The sequence below is a fragment of the Alosa sapidissima genome, chromosome 6 (assembly GCF_018492685.1).
Source record: "Alosa sapidissima isolate fAloSap1 chromosome 6, fAloSap1.pri, whole genome shotgun sequence".
In the NCBI taxonomy this organism is placed as follows: Eukaryota; Metazoa; Chordata; class Actinopteri; order Clupeiformes; family Clupeidae; genus Alosa; species Alosa sapidissima.
Window position 1 is genome coordinate 38553664 of NC_055962.1, and position 16919 is coordinate 38570582.

The 16919-nt window shown below is 42.7% G+C and overlaps 1 protein-coding gene across 4 annotated transcripts in view; it reads left to right on the forward strand.

The window, feature by feature from the left end:
- Positions 1–16919, forward strand: part of kcnk2b (potassium channel, subfamily K, member 2b) — a 69626-nt gene that overhangs the window by 16362 nt on the left and 36345 nt on the right. For all 4 annotated transcript variants that reach the window (XM_042095774.1, XM_042095775.1, XM_042095776.1 and 1 more), the window contains exon 3: positions 11526–11643. In XM_042095774.1, the coding sequence (XP_041951708.1) occupies positions 11526–11643 (118 nt within the window). The remainder of the gene's footprint in view (positions 1–11525; positions 11644–16919) is intronic.

A 16919-nucleotide genomic window follows, 5' to 3' on the forward strand; every position in this document is an offset into this window, starting at 1 on the left:
TGGGGAGATAGGCTCATGTTGACATGGTGCACGTGTCGTTTGGGGAGATACTGTAGGCTCATGTTGATGCGGTGCACGTGTCGTTTGGGGAGATGGGCTAATGTTGACGCGGCGTACGTGTAGTTTGGGGGCTCATGTTGATGCAGCATATGTGTAGTTTGGGGAGATGGGCTCATGTTGATGCAGCATATGTGTAGTTTGGGGAGATGGGCTCATGTTGACGCGGTGTACGTGTAGTTTTTGGGCTCATGTTGACGCGGCGTACGTGTCGTTTGGGGGCTCATGTTGATGCAGCATATGTGTAGTTTGGGGAGATGGGCTCATGTTGATGCAGCATATGTGTAGTTTGGGGGCTAATGTTGACGCGGTGTACGTGTAGTTTGGGGGCTAATGTTGATGCGCCGTACGTGTCGTTTGGGGGCTAATGTTGATGCGCCGTACGTGTCGTTTGGGGGCTCATGTTGACGCGGTGTACGTGTCGTTTGGGGGCTAATGTTGATGCGCCGTACGTGTCGTTTGGGGGCTCATGTTGATGCGCCGTACGCCAACACCCGTGTTTTTCCCCCTTTTGGCAGCATGCTGGACGTGACATTCAACTTTTGAATTCGATGTATGTGTACGTGTGTGTGTGTATGTCTATGTGTGTGTGTGTGTGTATGTCTGTGTGCGTGTGTGTGTGTGTCTATGTGTGTGTGTGTGTGTATGTCTGGGTGTGTGTGTGTGTGTATATATCTGTGTGTGTGTACATCTGTGTGTGTGTGTATGTCTATGTGTGTGTGTGTATGTGTGTGTGTGTGTGTGTGTGTGTGTATGTGTGTATGTGTGTGTGTGTGTCTATGTGTGTGTGTGTGTGTGTGTGTGTGTATGTCTGTGTGTGTGTGTGTGTGTGTGTATGTCTGGGTGTGTGTGTGTGTGTGTCTGTGTGTGTGTGTGTGTGTGTGTGTATGTATATCCGTGTGTGTGTACATCTGTGTGTGTGTGTATGTCTATGTGTGTGTGTATGTCTGTGTGTGTGTGTGTGTGTGTGTGTGTGTATGTCTATGTGTGTGTGTGTGTGTGTGTGTGTGTGTGTGTGTGTGTGTGTGTGTGTGTGTGTGTCTCTCTGTGTGTGTGTGTGTATATCTGTGTGTGTGTACATCTGTGTGTGTGTGTGTATGTCTGTGTGTGTGTGTGTGTGTGTATATCTGTGTGTATGTGTGTGAGTGTATGTCTGGGTGTCAAAGTCAAAGTCAAAGTCAGCTTTATTGTCAATTTCTTCACATGTTCCAGACATACAAAGAGATCGAAATTACGTTTCTCACTATCCCACGGTGAAGACAAGACATATTTTGCCAATTTAAGTCCACAGACAAACATAACATTCAAGTACACAAAAAAGTAAATAAATAAGTATATAAGAGGGCACATATAATAATGAAAAAATAAGAGCAGCAAAATTTGGTTGAAATTGTGCATAGACAGTCAATAAAATACTAGTGCAAAGTCAGGCCAATAAAAGGCTTGGGTAGTTCTGTTTGACCTAAGTAAGAAAGAAAGTGGCATAGTGGTGCAAGTTATGTAAGAGCAGCAGAAGTGTTGTGTTTTCAGGACAACAACAACAAGTTGTAAAGTGTACAAGTGTGCAAGTGGAGTAGTGCAGGCGGCCATTGTGGGTCCAATGTCCAGGATGTTATGTAGCTGAGGGTGGAGGGGGGAGAGGAGGGAGAGAGTTCAGCATCCTTACAGCTTGGTGTATGAAGCTGTTGGTGAGTCTGGTAGTGCGGGAGCGCAGGCTTCTGTACCTCTTCCCAGAGGGCAGTAGATCAAACAGATTGTGAGCGGGGTGACTTGCATCACTCACAATTTTGGTCGCCTTGCAGGTGAGGTGGGTGGTGTAAATGTCCTTCAGGGAGGGGAGTGAAGCACCAATAATCCTTCCAGCTGTGTTCACTATGCGCTGCAGGGCTTTCCTGTTGTATTCAGTGCAGCTTCCGCCCCACACAGCGATACAGTGTGTGTGTGTGTGTGTGTGTGTGTGTGTTTGTCTGTGTGTGTGTGTGTGTGTGTGTGTGTGTATGTCTGTGTGTGTGTGTATGTCTGTGTGTGTATCTCTGGGTGTTTGTGTGTGTGTGTGTGTGGGAGGTGCAGCATGATGGTGGTAAATGAAGGGTATTACTGAGATGGGCTGAGAGAGGTCAGCACCAGACCACTCACACTGCTACCTCTCCAGAGGATCTTTCTGTGTGTGTGTGTGTGTGTGTGTGTGTGTGTGTGTGTGTGAGTGTCTGTGTGAGTGAGTGTGTGTGTGTGTGCATTTGTGTGTGAATGCTGTGAGTGTATTTTTGAATGTGTGTGTGTGCGTGTGTTTTTTTTTGCGTTTATGTTTTTGAGTGTGTGTGGGGGGGAGGGTTAGGGGATATATTTAGTTAGTAAGAATTTGTCTTTTCACCAAATCCTTCAATTCATGACACCTCACACACACACACACACACACACAAACACACACAGACATGGTGGTCAGGGTGAAAGCAGGCAGACAGGACCTGACTCATCCTGACAGGAAACCTGCCTCTGACACCACAGGCTTCATTAGTCTGACATGGACGTGTGTGTGTGTGTGTGTGCGTGTGTGTACGTACGTGTGTGACTGCTGCTCCTACACCGCTAATTGGACCCTTTCTGTTTCCTAGACACGCTCCTATCAACCCCACCCCCCAACACACACACACACAGGAAGTGCCCATCTCTACACAGCTCATTACTGTTTCAGGCCAAATAAAATTGCATTTATTTTATTTTATCTTTTACTTAGATTTCTTTGTTTGATTTTTCTAGTGGATTATTTCATTTTGCTTAATAGTTTTTGTAATTTGGTTTATCCTAGTTTTGGTTGCTTTGAGGTTCTGATGTTGTGGTGTCAGTGGGGTGTTAGTGTTTTTGGAGTGGTCTGACGAGCTCAAACTCAGGACCAGCTTAGTGAGGGGACATTTCTCTCTCTCTCTCTCTCACACACACACACTGTTGCACTTACTTATTTGCACCATCACCATGACACTCACTCTCATAGAGCACCTTACCATGCATACATAATCACAGGCTCAGTCCCTGCCCTGTCACTGCAAGCGCCTCATGCTTGATCAACCTTAAGCACACTATGTGGATGTTTGATTTAGTTTATATAGTATATTTAGTATTTTAGTATTTTCTTATCTTCTACTGTCGCTATTGTACAGTGAAGTTTATTATATGTATATACTTATATTACTTTTTCTGCTGTAAGTGCATGTTGTGTGTGATGTCTGTATGCTACTGAGACCTTGAATTTCCCCTTGGGGATCAATAAAGTATCTATCTATCTATCTATCTATCTATCTATCTATCTATCTATCTATCTATTCTTGAATTTCCCCTTGAGGATCAATAAAGTATCTATCTATCTATCTATCTATCTATCTATCTATCTATTCTTGAATTTCCCCTTGAGGATCAATAAAGTATCTATCTATCTATCTATCTATCTATCTATCTATCTATCTATCTTGTGGTTAGATCCATAGCTTTGGTTTTGGTTAGATCCATAGCGATGTTGGTTTTGGTCAGATCCATAGCGTTGGTGGTTTTGGTTTGTGGTTATGAATTTGGTCATATATAGGGCTACACTGTAGCTTTGGTTTGGCATGGGCAGGGTTGGGCATAAATTATCTGGCTTGGGCATAAATGATCTGGCATGGGCAGGGTTGGGCATAATGCCAGTGGTGTAGTGATTTAGTCACAAGTGATGATCTGGCATGGGCAGGGTTGGGCATAATAGTGATTTAGTTCACAAGTGATGATCTGGCATGGGCAGGGTTGGGCATGAATGCCAGTGTAGTGATTTAATTCACAAGTGACGATTTTACAGTTTTTGCCCGATGCTTACACACTAAAAACGGATGCTTAGACCAAAGCCTCAATACCCAAAGCCTCAATACCTAAACTTCTTGTAGCATACTTAAATGCTTAGACCAAAGCCTCAATACCTAAACTTCTTGTAGCATACTTTAAACACTGTGTAACCATAGCTTAAACACATGTTCTGCTTTGCACATAGTTTGCAATTCTTCAACACACTTATTTTGGTTAGATCCATAGCGATGTTGGTTTAGGTCAGATCCATAGTGTTGGTGGTTTTGGTTTGTGGTTATGAATTTGGTCATATATAGGGCTACACTGTAGCTTTGGTTGGGCATGGGCAGGATTGGGCATAAATGATCTGGCATGGGCAGGGTTGGGCATAAATGATCTGGCATGGGCAGGGTTGGGCATTAAGCACATTCTTTTTGCAATTCTGCAACACACTTATTGTGAAACACTACACATGGTTTCTTACATTAGACACTTTGTTCAAAAATGAAATGTCCTGTTATCATTGGGAAAACACTTCTGTTCAAAATGCAAACACATGTGGTAATTGGAAGGGCAGTGTGTCCCGTTAGTGTCTGAGGAAGGGCAGTGTGTCCCGTTAGTGTCTGAGGAAGTGCAGTGTGTCCCGTTAGTGTCTGAGGAAGGGCAGTGTGTCTGAGGAAGGGCAGTGTGTCTGAGGAAGTGCAGTGTGTCCCGTTAGTGTCTGAGGAAGTGCAGTGTGTCTGAGGAAGGGCAGTGTGTCTGAGGAAGGGCAGTGTGTCCCGTTAGTGTCTGAGGAAGTGCAGTGTGTCTGAGGAAGGGCAGTGTGTCTGAGGAAGGGCAGTGTGTCCCGTTAGTGTCTGAGGAAGGGCAGTGTGTCTGAGGAAGGGCAGTGTGTCCCGTTAGTGTCTGAGGAAGGGCAGTGTGTCTGAGGAAGGGCAGTGTGTCTGAGGAAGGGCAGTGTGTCTGAGGAAGGGCAGTGTGTCCCGTTAGTGTCTGAGGAAGGGCAGTGTGTCCCGTTAGTGTCTGAGGAAGGGCAGTGTGTCTGAGGAAGTGCAGTGTGTCTGAGGAAGGGCAATAATAATAATAATAATAATAAAGCTTTATTTGTATAGCACCTTTCATACACAGAATGCAGCTCAAAGTGCTTTACATTTGAAGCATGTAACACAATAATAGTCAGTCATTATCAATCACTTTTCTTTGCTGTTTATGATATACTCAGCAACATATCAAAAATATAGAAAATGACGTCATAAGACTGGCAGCCTTAACCCTCTTACCCCCCACAAGCACGCCATATGGCAACTGTGGCAAGGAAAAACTCCCATATTCCAGGAAGAAACCTTGAGCAGAACCTGACTTAATAGGGGGAGCCCATCTGCTTTTGGCTGGCTGCGCCCTCCAATAGTAGCAGATGTAGAATAATCTGAAAATGTAGTCTACAGGATAAGATGAGTTAACTAAAAGCTTTCCTGTACAGGTATGTTTTCAGATCTTTTTTTAAAATATTTACTGAACTCGCCTGCTTGATGTACAGAGGCAGGGTGTTCCATAGTTTGGGGGCATAATGGATAAACGCAGCTTCTCCACTTTGTTTGTGGAGCACTTTGGGTACGATTAAAAGATTAGAATTGGATGATCTAAGTTTCCTTTGTGGTTGATAAGATATTAAAAGCTCAGAGATATATGAAGGTGCTATGCCATTCAGAGCTTTGTAAGTAATTAACATAACCTTAAAATCAATTCTATAGGAAATAGGGAGCCAGTGCAGTTCAGCCAACACAGGGGTGATGTGTTCTCTCTTCTTAGTCTTAGTTAAAAGTCTAGCCGCAGAGTTCTGTATGAGTGCCAATTTCTTTAGATGTTTTTTGGGAAGACCAGTGAAAAGTGCATTGCAGTAGTCTAACCTGCTAGTGATAAAGGCGTGAATTAGTTTTTCTGCATCTTGTTGAGTTAAAAAGGGCCGCACTTTGGCAATGTTTCTCAAGTGGAAATAGGCTGTCTGAGTAACTTTACTGATATGGGGCTTAAAACTTAACTCTGCATCTAAGATGACACCGAGGCTTGTTACTTTTGGTTTGACCTGGTGTGCCAAGTTCCCCAGATTACTAAGAATAATATCTCGCTTTAGTTTTGGTCCAACCAGAAGTACCTCTGTTTTGTCATCATTTAGTTTCAAAAAGTTTTTGCTCATCCACTGATTAATGGAGGTTAGGCATGCAGTGAGGGAGCAAAGGCCATCTGGGTTAGTTGGCTCCACAGAAAGATACAATTGGGTATCATCTGCGTAGCTGTGGAAGTTTACATTATGTTGACTTATGACGTTTCCCAATGGAAGCATATATAGAGAAAATAGCAGGGGACCAAGGCAGCTCCCCTGGGCCACACCAAAAGGCAAGTCTTGTTTTTCAGATACATGATCTCCTAGACTGATATAAAAATCTCTGCCAGTAATGTAGGTTTGAAACCAGTTTAGAGCATTATCAGAGAGACCCACCCACTTCGCAAGGCGGTGAATTAGGATGCTATGATCAATGGTGTCAAATGCCGCACTCAAATCCAGAAGAATAAGGATTGAGACTTTGTTTGAGTCGGTAGCTAGTCTGAGATCATTGACTATTTTTACTAGAGCCGTTTCTGTGCTATGATTTGATCTAAAACCTGATTGGAATTTTTCAAGGATACTGTTTTCGTTGAGGAAGGTATTTAACTGATTACAAACAACTTTTTCAAGTACTTTGCTCAAAAACGATAGATTTGATATAGGCCTGTAGTTGCTCAGATTGGTATGGTCAAGATTTGACTTTTTAAGTAAAGGTTTCACAACAGCGGTTTTAAAAGCAGTTGGAAATATACCTGTTTCTAATGAGGTATTTATTACCTTGAGAAAAAAGGGAGCTAAGCCATCATATACTTTTTTGAGGAATGTAGTAGGGATTGGATCTAAAACACATGTTGAGGAGCCGGTTTGAGTTATAATTTTACCAAGCTCAGATTGAGTAATAGTGCTAAAGGACCTTAATTTTGGGGGGCTGTTTTTGGGTGTACTATCAAACATATTACTTGTGTTACCAATAGCCTCCCTTATAGAAATGACTTTGTTTTTGAAGAAGTCTGCAAATTCTGCGCATCTTAGAGAGGATGCCTGACTGAGTGTATCAAAAGGTGTTTGATGCAATAGCCTATCAATGGTAGAGAACAACACCCTAGAGTTTCCACTGTTTTCAGCAATTACCTTAGAGAAGTGGTTCCTCCTCTCATTCCGAATAGCTCTATTATAATTTGCAATTTTTTCTTTTAGAATGGCACGGTGAACCTGTAACTTAGTTTTTCTCCATGTTCTCTCAGCTTTCCTACATGATCTTTTTAGATCATGGATATTTTCGTTCATCCAAGGTGTCAGTTTGCTACAGGGCCTTTTTTTAGTCTTTAAGGGTGCCACTCTGTCAAGCAGAGCGCCTAATTCACGATTGAGAGCCTCTACCATTTGATCAATGGGATGATGTAAAATATCTAAATTTATGGAGTCTATAAGAGCTATGAACTGCTGTTCTGCTCTAATGTCCAAGAGTCGCGATTTGATTGCAATTTCGGGATGAATTTTTGGAGTATGTAGTACAATATTAAAAGATACACAATGATGATCAGACATATTTATATCATTTACTGATAAGTCTGTGACTTCTATCCCTCTGGAAATGACTAGATCGAGGGTGTTGCCAAGGTTGTGGGTGGGTCCTGTAACATGCTGCTTTAGCTCTAAACTGTCCAACACATTAAGGAACTTACTGGCTTTAGCATCAGTTATCTTATTGACATGAATATTGAAGTCGCCATTTACAATTATCCGATCATAGCTAGTGATGATGAGCGACATAAGTTCAGAAAACTGGTCGAGAAAGCCAGTCCATAGTTTAGGAGGGCGGTATAAGGTTAATAGAAGTACAGCTGGGTCAGCCTTCAGAGTGAGGGCAATATACTCAAAGGAAGCGAATTCGCCAAAGTTGACTCGTGCGCAACTATATTTGTTTGAGAGAATGGAGGCAATTCCACCACCTCGTTTGCCTTGTCTAATTGAGTGGAAGAAATTATAATTTGGGGGACAAGTCTCAACAAGAACAGCTTCTCTGTCTGAAGTCAGCCAGGTTTCAACAAGAAACAGAAAATCCAATTTTTTTTCACTAATAAAATCATTGATTGCAAAGGTTTTGGTAGTAAGTGCACCTATATTTAGTAAACCCATGTTAGCTGAAAATGCCTCTGGCTTTTGAGGAATATGCTGAGGTATGGAAAGAATATTTGTTAGGTTTCTAGTTTTAAATTTGTCTTTTCTTTTTACTATACGTTGGGTAGAAATCAACGTTGGAATAGAACTATGAGCATAAGTCATGCTATTGCATGACACAGCTTGATCTATGGTAGTAGTATTGTATGTTACCCTGCAGAAAACATTCTCAGACTCATCCACATGTATAATGCCATTCGAATCAATACCTGGGGGGCGTGAATCTGTAATATTTTCTACAGAATGTCAATGTCTCAGTGTGGACGCTATGTTGTCAGAGAGTAGCCTGGCTCCATGTTGGTTTGGGTGGAGACCATCACGCTTCAGCATACTGGGCCTCTCCCAGAACAAGCCCCAGTTGTTGACATAGGGGATGCTTAGGGAAGCGCAGTAGCGTTTGAGCCAGGTGTGGAGATCGAACAGTCTGGACCATCTCTCAGCACCTTTTCTGTAGGTAGGGAGAGGCCCAGAGATGACAAAGCGTTTTTCTGTGCCCATCAGAGTGGTGATGAGAGTTTTGTAGTTTTCCTGCAGTGCTACTGACTGCTTATCTCTGATGTCGTTCGTGCCCACGTGTACGATGATGTTGTTGACCTTGGTGTGGCGGGCCAGGATGCTTGGGCAGTGTGTCCCGTTAGTGTCTGAGGAAGGGCAGTGTGTCTGAGGAAGTGCAGTGTGTCTGAGGAAGGGCAGTGTGTCCCGTTAGTGTCTGAGGAAGGGCAGTGTGTCTGAGGAAGGGCAGTGTGTCTGAGGAAGTGCAGTGTGTCCCGTTAGTGTCTGAGGAAGAAGGGCAGTGTGTCTGAGGAAGGGCAGTGTGTCTGAGGAAGGGCAGTGTGTCCCGTTAGTGTCTGAGGAAGGGCAGTGTGTCTGAGGAAGTGCAGTGTGTCTGAGGAAGGGCAGTGTGTCTGAGGAAGTGCAGTGTGTCTGAGGAAGGGCAGTGTGTCTGAGGAAGTGCAGTGTGTCCCGAAACGTCACATGTGGTGAATAAAAAGAAAATAATAATGGAGCTCTAGTGTGCGGACTTCACTAGTACGGGAACATTCTCTAGTGTGCGGACTTCACTAGTGTGTCTAGTGTGCGGACTTCACTAGTACAGGAACATTCTCTAGTGTGCGGACTTCACTAGTACGGGAACATTCTCTAGTGTGCGGACTTCACTAGTGTGTCTAGTGTGCGGACTTCACTAGTACGGGAACATTCTCTAGTGTGCGGACTTCACTAGTGTGTCTAGTGTGCGGACTTCACTAGTACGGGAACATTCTCTAGTGTGCGGACTTCACTAGTACGGGAACATTCTCTAGTGTGCGGACTTCACTAGTGTGTCTAGTGTGCGGACTTTTTTGTCATTTTTATTGTCACTTTTTGAGTCCAGCACCTACTTTTTTAACATTTAGATGTGCGCACCTTTTTCTACATAATTGGTAATACCCACACACATACCTGAAAACACTTACAGAGAAAACAGAGAAGGCTAAGCACTACAAATGAAGAGTTTGGTTCCAAAATGCTATATCCCCGTTTTTAAAAAGTCAGGGTATTAATTGTGTATTTCAGGTAATATTACAGTTTTTGCCCATTGCCTGAACACTATAGACCAGTGGTCCCCAAACTTTTTCTTCTGAGGGCCAGCTCACTATGCCTGGCTCTAGGAGAGGGCCAGACACTCGGAGTATATTAGTAACCATAAATACCTTAGTGCTGTGAGCAACAGCAGTCTACCTTAGTTGAATATTTTATTATATTTAATAGGCTACTGCAATTTAATACCATTGTTAGCTGTGTTTATATTGCAATCATGCCATATCAGTGTAAAATGTAGCTCAAATGAAAAAATAGCATTCCCAAAAGTATTAGCAGGGAGTCCCAAAAGTGTATTTTATTCAAAATGTGTGAACTCTGAACTGTGTGTCTTTGCATACACAGCTCAAGTTGTGAACAAGCAATATCCTACAAAGTTCTCAAACTATGAGAGTTACATGAAGTGCTGGCAAAAACATCTGAAATGACTACTTTCACTCACCTGATGAGAACTTTGTGAATTTGTATGAACATTTGAATGAGTGAATAAAATATAGAAAAAATATCCCAGAAAGTCCCAGAAATATGACTTGAATATAGAAGTTAGTTAGTTATTAACAATTAATTGATAAACTTGTAGAATACTTTGAGCACTGATGCAGTCAGCATAGGCCTCTTACATTGTTTGCAGGTAGGTCTACATTTCATTCCGTTTTCGAAGGCAAAGGCGAAACAGCGCCAAAACAACCACCAGTGGACAAAAAGAGTATTACATGTGAACTGTTAAGACTCGCCATAGAGAATGAATGGGGGAAATTGCGGAGGTTATAGTTTGATGATGTCGTACTCCCGTGCGGGCCGGTTGCTACATACCACGGACATGTTTTGGGGGGCCACCCAAAATGAAGTGGCGGGCCGTATCCGGCCTGCGGGCCGTAGTTTGGGGACCACTGCTATAGACACTTAGACCATAAACACACACACACACACTCACACACATGGTCATACTCTCTGATACCCACAGCACAGAATGTTTGTTGGGAAATGTGCGTGTGTCTGTCTGTGTGTGTGTGTGTGTGTGTGTGTGTGGGGGGGGGGGGGGGGGGCAGTGTGTGTTTTTGTGAGTGTGTGTGGTGTGCGGGGGCTGTGTGTGTGGCGGGGGGGACAGTGTTTGTGTTTTTGTGAGTGTGTGTGTGTGTGGGGGGTGGGGGGTTCGGTGTGTTTTTGTGAGTGTGGTGTGTGTGGTGGGGGGTGGCTCTCTAAGAAAGCATTTATGTACTGCCGCAGGGTCAACTCTTGCACCAGGCAGACATATTAGTGAAGCACATTTACAGCAGCTAATGAACAGCACAGCAGACATATTAGTGAAGCACATTTACAGCAGCTAATGAACAGCACAGCAGACATATTGGTGAAGCACATTTACAGCAGCTAATGAACAGCACAGCAGACATATTGGTGAAGCACATTTACAGCAGCTAATGAACAGCACAGCAGACATATTAGCAAAGCACATTTACAGCAGCTAACGAACAGCACAGCAGACATATTAGTGAAGCACATTTACAGCAGCTAATGAACAGCACAGCAGACATATTAGCAAAGCACATTTACAGCAGCTAACGAACAGCACAGCAGACATATTGGTGAAGCACATTTACAGCAGCTAATGAACAGCACAGCAGCTGCAGCGTCAGCTCTTTCAGATCATTCTTCTGACTGCATTTGTGTTTATTCCCCTGACATTGTTTGTGTTTGTGTTTATTCCCCTGACATTGTTTGTGTTTGTGTTTATTCCCCTGACATTGTTTGTGTTTGTGTTTATTCCCCTGACGTTCATTGTGTTTGTGCTTTTCAGCAAGTGGTGGTGGCGATCCGTGCAGGCGTGAACCCCTCGGGCGACTCCTCCAATCAGACGAGCCTCTGGGACCTCAGCTCCTCCTTCTTCTTCGCTGGGACCGTCATCACCACCATCGGTGAGTCACGATGATGTCATCACTACCATCGGTGAGTCACGATGATGTCATTACTACCATCGATGATTCACGGTCACGGTGATGTCATCACTACCATCGGTGAGTCACGGTGATGTCATCACCACTTGCACTTGGGAATGACAAGGACCGCCCCCGTGGCTACTTTGTATTTCCCACAGCAAGTGTCCATGTGCTTTGCCGTCGGAATGTGTGACAAACACGGATGCCACAACAAAGGTTAAAACATACGCTCACTAATCCTAAATAAACAACTGTATTTGCTTAAAATGTAGTGTAAGACGCTTGTGAAAGAAAGATGCAGCTTTCAAGTGACAAAAACGGCAAATTCCCAAGTTCACATTAAAACTGTTGGACATGAAAGGCCACATGGACTACAAACTACAACGTGACGACAAAAGTGATGACGAGCCCCTAACTGGGCAACTCTGTTAGCAAAATCTAGCCCCAGTTTCCGACCTCTGACTCACACATTACGTGACGTGAATGATGCGGAATGATGATGTTTTCACTGGGAAAAAGGTTTTTCCGAAGCCCATGAACGCTAGGTTAGTCACGGTGATGTCACAATGATGTCATCACCATCATTGATGAGTCTTGCTGACATCACAATGATGTTATCACATCAAGTTAAGTTTCCCTCCCTTTGTAGCTGGAAGTTCTGGATGTTGAGTTAGTAATTGAGAAGATATGTTGAGTCTGATTTTGTCAGTTTTACCTTTGAAAAAAGATGCAAACTCATTGCCTATATTAGTTGAAAGAAGTTCAGGTGCTAATTGACCTGTCGCTAAGCCCCGCCCCCCATTGTTACCGTGTGAAAACTCGGACAAACAAACCAGACTTGATTAGAAATACATTGTGGACAATGGCAGCTGACAGTATATGAAAGCAGGCTTTGAGGACGTTTTGATCGATAAAAGGATTTACTTTCCTCCAGAAGCTATCAAAAGGGACTTAATTATGCTATGGAGGGGTGTATTCAAAACTTATTTTTACATACAAGGTGACAAGCCGATGACCCCTTCTCACCTAAACACGGTACACACACACACATATATATACTCACGCACACACATATACACTCACGCACACATATATTCATGTCAGGTCGCTACGCTCAATTTCGCTCCCAGCTCCACTTCAAAATCCTCCCGCTCCAGTGAAATCGCTCCACGCTCGCTCCAATTTAAAAGAGGGAGAAATAATCTACAAACCGAATTGACCTGTCGCTAAGCCCCGCCCCCCATTGTTACCGTGTGAAAACTCAGTCAAACAAACCAGACTTGATTAGAAAAACATTGTGGTCAATGGCCGCTTACAGTATATGAAAGCAGGCTTTGAGCAGGCTTTGTTTTGGTCGATTCAGGATTTACTTTCCTCCAGAAGCTATCAAAAGGGACTTAATTATGCTATGGAGGGGTGTATTGAAAACTTTAGAATACATACAAGGTGACAAGCAGTTGTGGCGAGTAGCCATGCAAATCACCGTGCAAAAACCACTGACGTTAATGCTAGCTAGCTAGCTAGTGGAAGATTGATACTAAGATATGTTAGGTTACGTTAATATTTGATGTAGTAAGAATATAGTAGTTGGTTAATGAGCATTTTCATCTTGGGATTTAACAGGGAACCTGTGCCCACGTTGTTGGCTTAGTAGCCTACATTACGTCGAGCTGTTGCAAACGCGAGAGACGTCCTGTAGGCTACTGTTGATGAAAATATACCCCGTTTTCTAGCCTCTCGGGGTACCGGCTATCAGCATTACACATCCCCCATGCAAAACGTTTGACCATGGTTATCCGTCGGGGTTTTTTGAGTTAATAAACTCCATAAATAACCAATCATTTGTAATTTCATGCCTTTCTCCCTGTTGTTTCCTATGGAGTTGTCCGAGCTGATGTCCGAGTCCCGTTGAGGCTGCACTGTCATTGGCTCATCAGCGTTCTAAGGGTGGCGCTTAGCGACAGGTCAATTGTGAAGCGGGATTAGTCAACTCGACGGTTGAAAATAGTACCCAAGTGTTGTTTGTACTACTGATGATGTTAGAGAAGAACAACTGTCTTGTAGTGCTGCCGTGATTTTTAGTCGACCATGAAAATTAGTCGACGGCAATTTTTTTAGTCAATGTATCGTTTTACTATTGACCGCCTATTTATTTTTGGTCTCCCGTCTCAAACGGCTCACTGTAATTTACCTCTAGAGCATTCAGAGCTAGCCTGTTGTCTTTATTACCTCTTGAGAAGTACAATGACTGTCTTTAGGTGTTAAACAGGCTACTCAGAATTTGCCAGTAATGTCTTAAACGCCACCATGCATGCAAGTGTAAACACGAGCAGCAAAGCTGCGTGCCTGCCTGCTTTCAGCACGATTCGTTATTAGGCAGAGCTAAGCGGGGGAGCTACGCTAAGCGTAGTAGGCTAGGTTACTCTGACTAATATGGTATACTACTGTATAGCCTAATGGAGAGCTAGGCGTAGTAGGTTAGGTTACTCTGACTAATATGGTATACTACTGTATAGCCTAATGGAGAGCTAGGCGTAGTAGGTTAGGTTACTCTGACTAATATGGTATACTACTGTATAGCCTAATGGAGAGCTAAGCGTAGTAGGCTAGGTTACTCTGACTAATATGGTATACTACTGTATAGCCTAATGGAGAGCTAAGCGTAGTAGGCTAGGTTACTCTGACTAATATGGTATACTACTGTATAGCCTAATGGAGAGCTAAGCGTAGTAGGCTAGGTTACTCTGACTAATATGGTATACTACTGTATAGCCTAATGGAGAGCTAGGCGTAGTAGGTTAGGTTACTCTGACTAATATGGTATACTACTGTATAGCCTAATGGAGAGCTAAGCGTAGTAGGCTAGGTTACTCTGACTAATATGGTATACTACTGTATAGCCTAATGGAGAGCTAAGCGTAGTAGGCTAGGTTACTCTGACTAATATGGTATACTACTGTATAGCCTAATGGAGAGCTAAGCGTAGTAGGCTAGGTTACTCTGACTAATATGGTATACTACTGTATAGCCTAATGGAGAGCTAAGCGTAGTAGGCTAGGTTACTCTGACTAATATGGTATACTACTGTATAGCCTAATGGAGAGCTAGGCGTAGTAGGTTAGGTTACTCTGACTAATATGGTATACTACTGTATAGCCTAATGGAGAGCTAAGCGTAGTAGGCTAGGTTACTCTGACTAATATGGTATACTACTGTATAGCCTAATGGAGAGCTAAGCGTAGTAGGCTAGGTTACTCTGACTAATATGGTATACTACTGTATAGCCTAATGGAGAGCTAAGCGTAGTAGGCTAGGTTACTCTGACTAATATGGTATACTACTGTATAGCCTAATGGAGAGCTAGGCGTAGTAGGTTAGGTTACTCTGACTAATATGGTATACTACTGTATAGCCTAATGGAGAGCTAAGCGTAGTAGGCTAGGTTACTCTGACTAATATGGTATACTACTGTATAGCCTAATGGAGAGCTAAGCGTAGTAGGCTAGGTTACTCTGACTAATATGGTATACTACTGTATAGCCTAATGGAGAGCTAAGCGTAGTAGGCTAGGTTACTCTGACTAATATGGTATACTACTGTATAGCCTAATGGAGAGCTAAGCGTAGTAGGCTAGGTTACTCTGACTAATATGGTATACTACTGTATAGCCTAATGGAGAGCTAAGCGTAGTAGGCTAGGTTACTCTGACTAATATGGTATACTACTGTATAGCCTAATGGAGAGCTAAGCGTAGTAGGCTAGGTTACTCTGACTAATATGGTATACTACTGTATAGCCTAATGGAGAGCTAAGCGTAGTAGGCTAGGTTACTCTGACTAATATGGTATACTACTGTATAGCCTAATGGAGAGCTAAGCGTAGTAGGTTAGGTTACTCTGACTACAGTTTTTTCAATCGCTAACAAGCGCTTACCCATACTTCAGATACTTTTTCTAAACTCTTAACACAGACTCACACCTACAAAACACAACTGGCCAAATGGATAATTTTCTTCTCAAAAACACATTTTGTTAAATATACTACTAACACATCTTTCTCTGCACACACTAACTTTACCAAAACACTGGAAATCTGACTCAAAATTAAATTATTCTGTCAAAGAATAACACTTGTTTTCACTTCACAAGGTACATGCAGTCAATCAAATTAATTCCTTTTAGGTTACGACAACTAGGGAATCGAATGTTTTGAGCTATTTCGTTAGCGATTGCTTCCAAGGTGGTCACATGTTTTATGGACGCCATGTTTCATCCCAACATTCAGCAGATCCCCATTGCCATAGTACAATGAACAGAGGAAATCATATCTGAATTATTAAAAAAATACAATTATTTATTTAAAAAATGGCGAACTGTTGCGTGTGACTGCAGTGCAGGACCGGGAAGTGGAAAACCGTTGCACAATTTTCCCTGTGACTCAAAAAGGCAGAAAGTATGTGAGCAGAAGGTCATAACTGGAGGGCTAATAATTGAAGGTCATAACTGGAGGGCTAATAATTGAAGGTCATAACTGGAGGGCTAATAATTGAAGGTCATAACTGGAGGGCTAATAATTGAAGGTCATAACTGGAGGGCTAATAATTGCTCGACATTGTGTGAAGTAAATGTCAATTTCTCTCTTTGACGTATGATAACTCATTCCATAGGAAAATTATAGTAATACCATCTGTAAAAAAAAGTTCTAACACTACTTTAGAAGTGAATGAAGTTTAAGCCGAACCTCATCCTAGCGTAGCTTTTTCGCTAGCATTCCATGTAAACACTGCTCAGAAACTGATTAGGCGACGTGGTCAGATATCGAAGATAAATATGTACTGGAATATTTCCGTAAGGGCCTTTTACATACTGACAAACGTTGATAATATAATTTATAGGCCTGTTAATGGCAAAAATGAGCAATTTATTTCAACATAACGTATTCACTCCATAGAGTTACACTGTACAATCATCCGACATTTAAGTTGTCGCAACTCTCTACAGTATATACGGCTCTGGCTCCATTAGAACACTGACACAGAGTAAAGTTCTCCATTAGAACACTGACACAGGGTCCGTTCGAAACAGGAAAAACTGCTGCCTTTTAAGATATCTAACTGGGGAGCGAGGCCACAAGTGTGGTTCGAAACCGAAAAAAATATTTTGTTGCCTTGTAAGATATCTTAGAATTACTGAATAACTGTCGTTTTTGAAGGCAGCATCGATGCTCACTTCATGCTTCCTATTACCCATCATCCT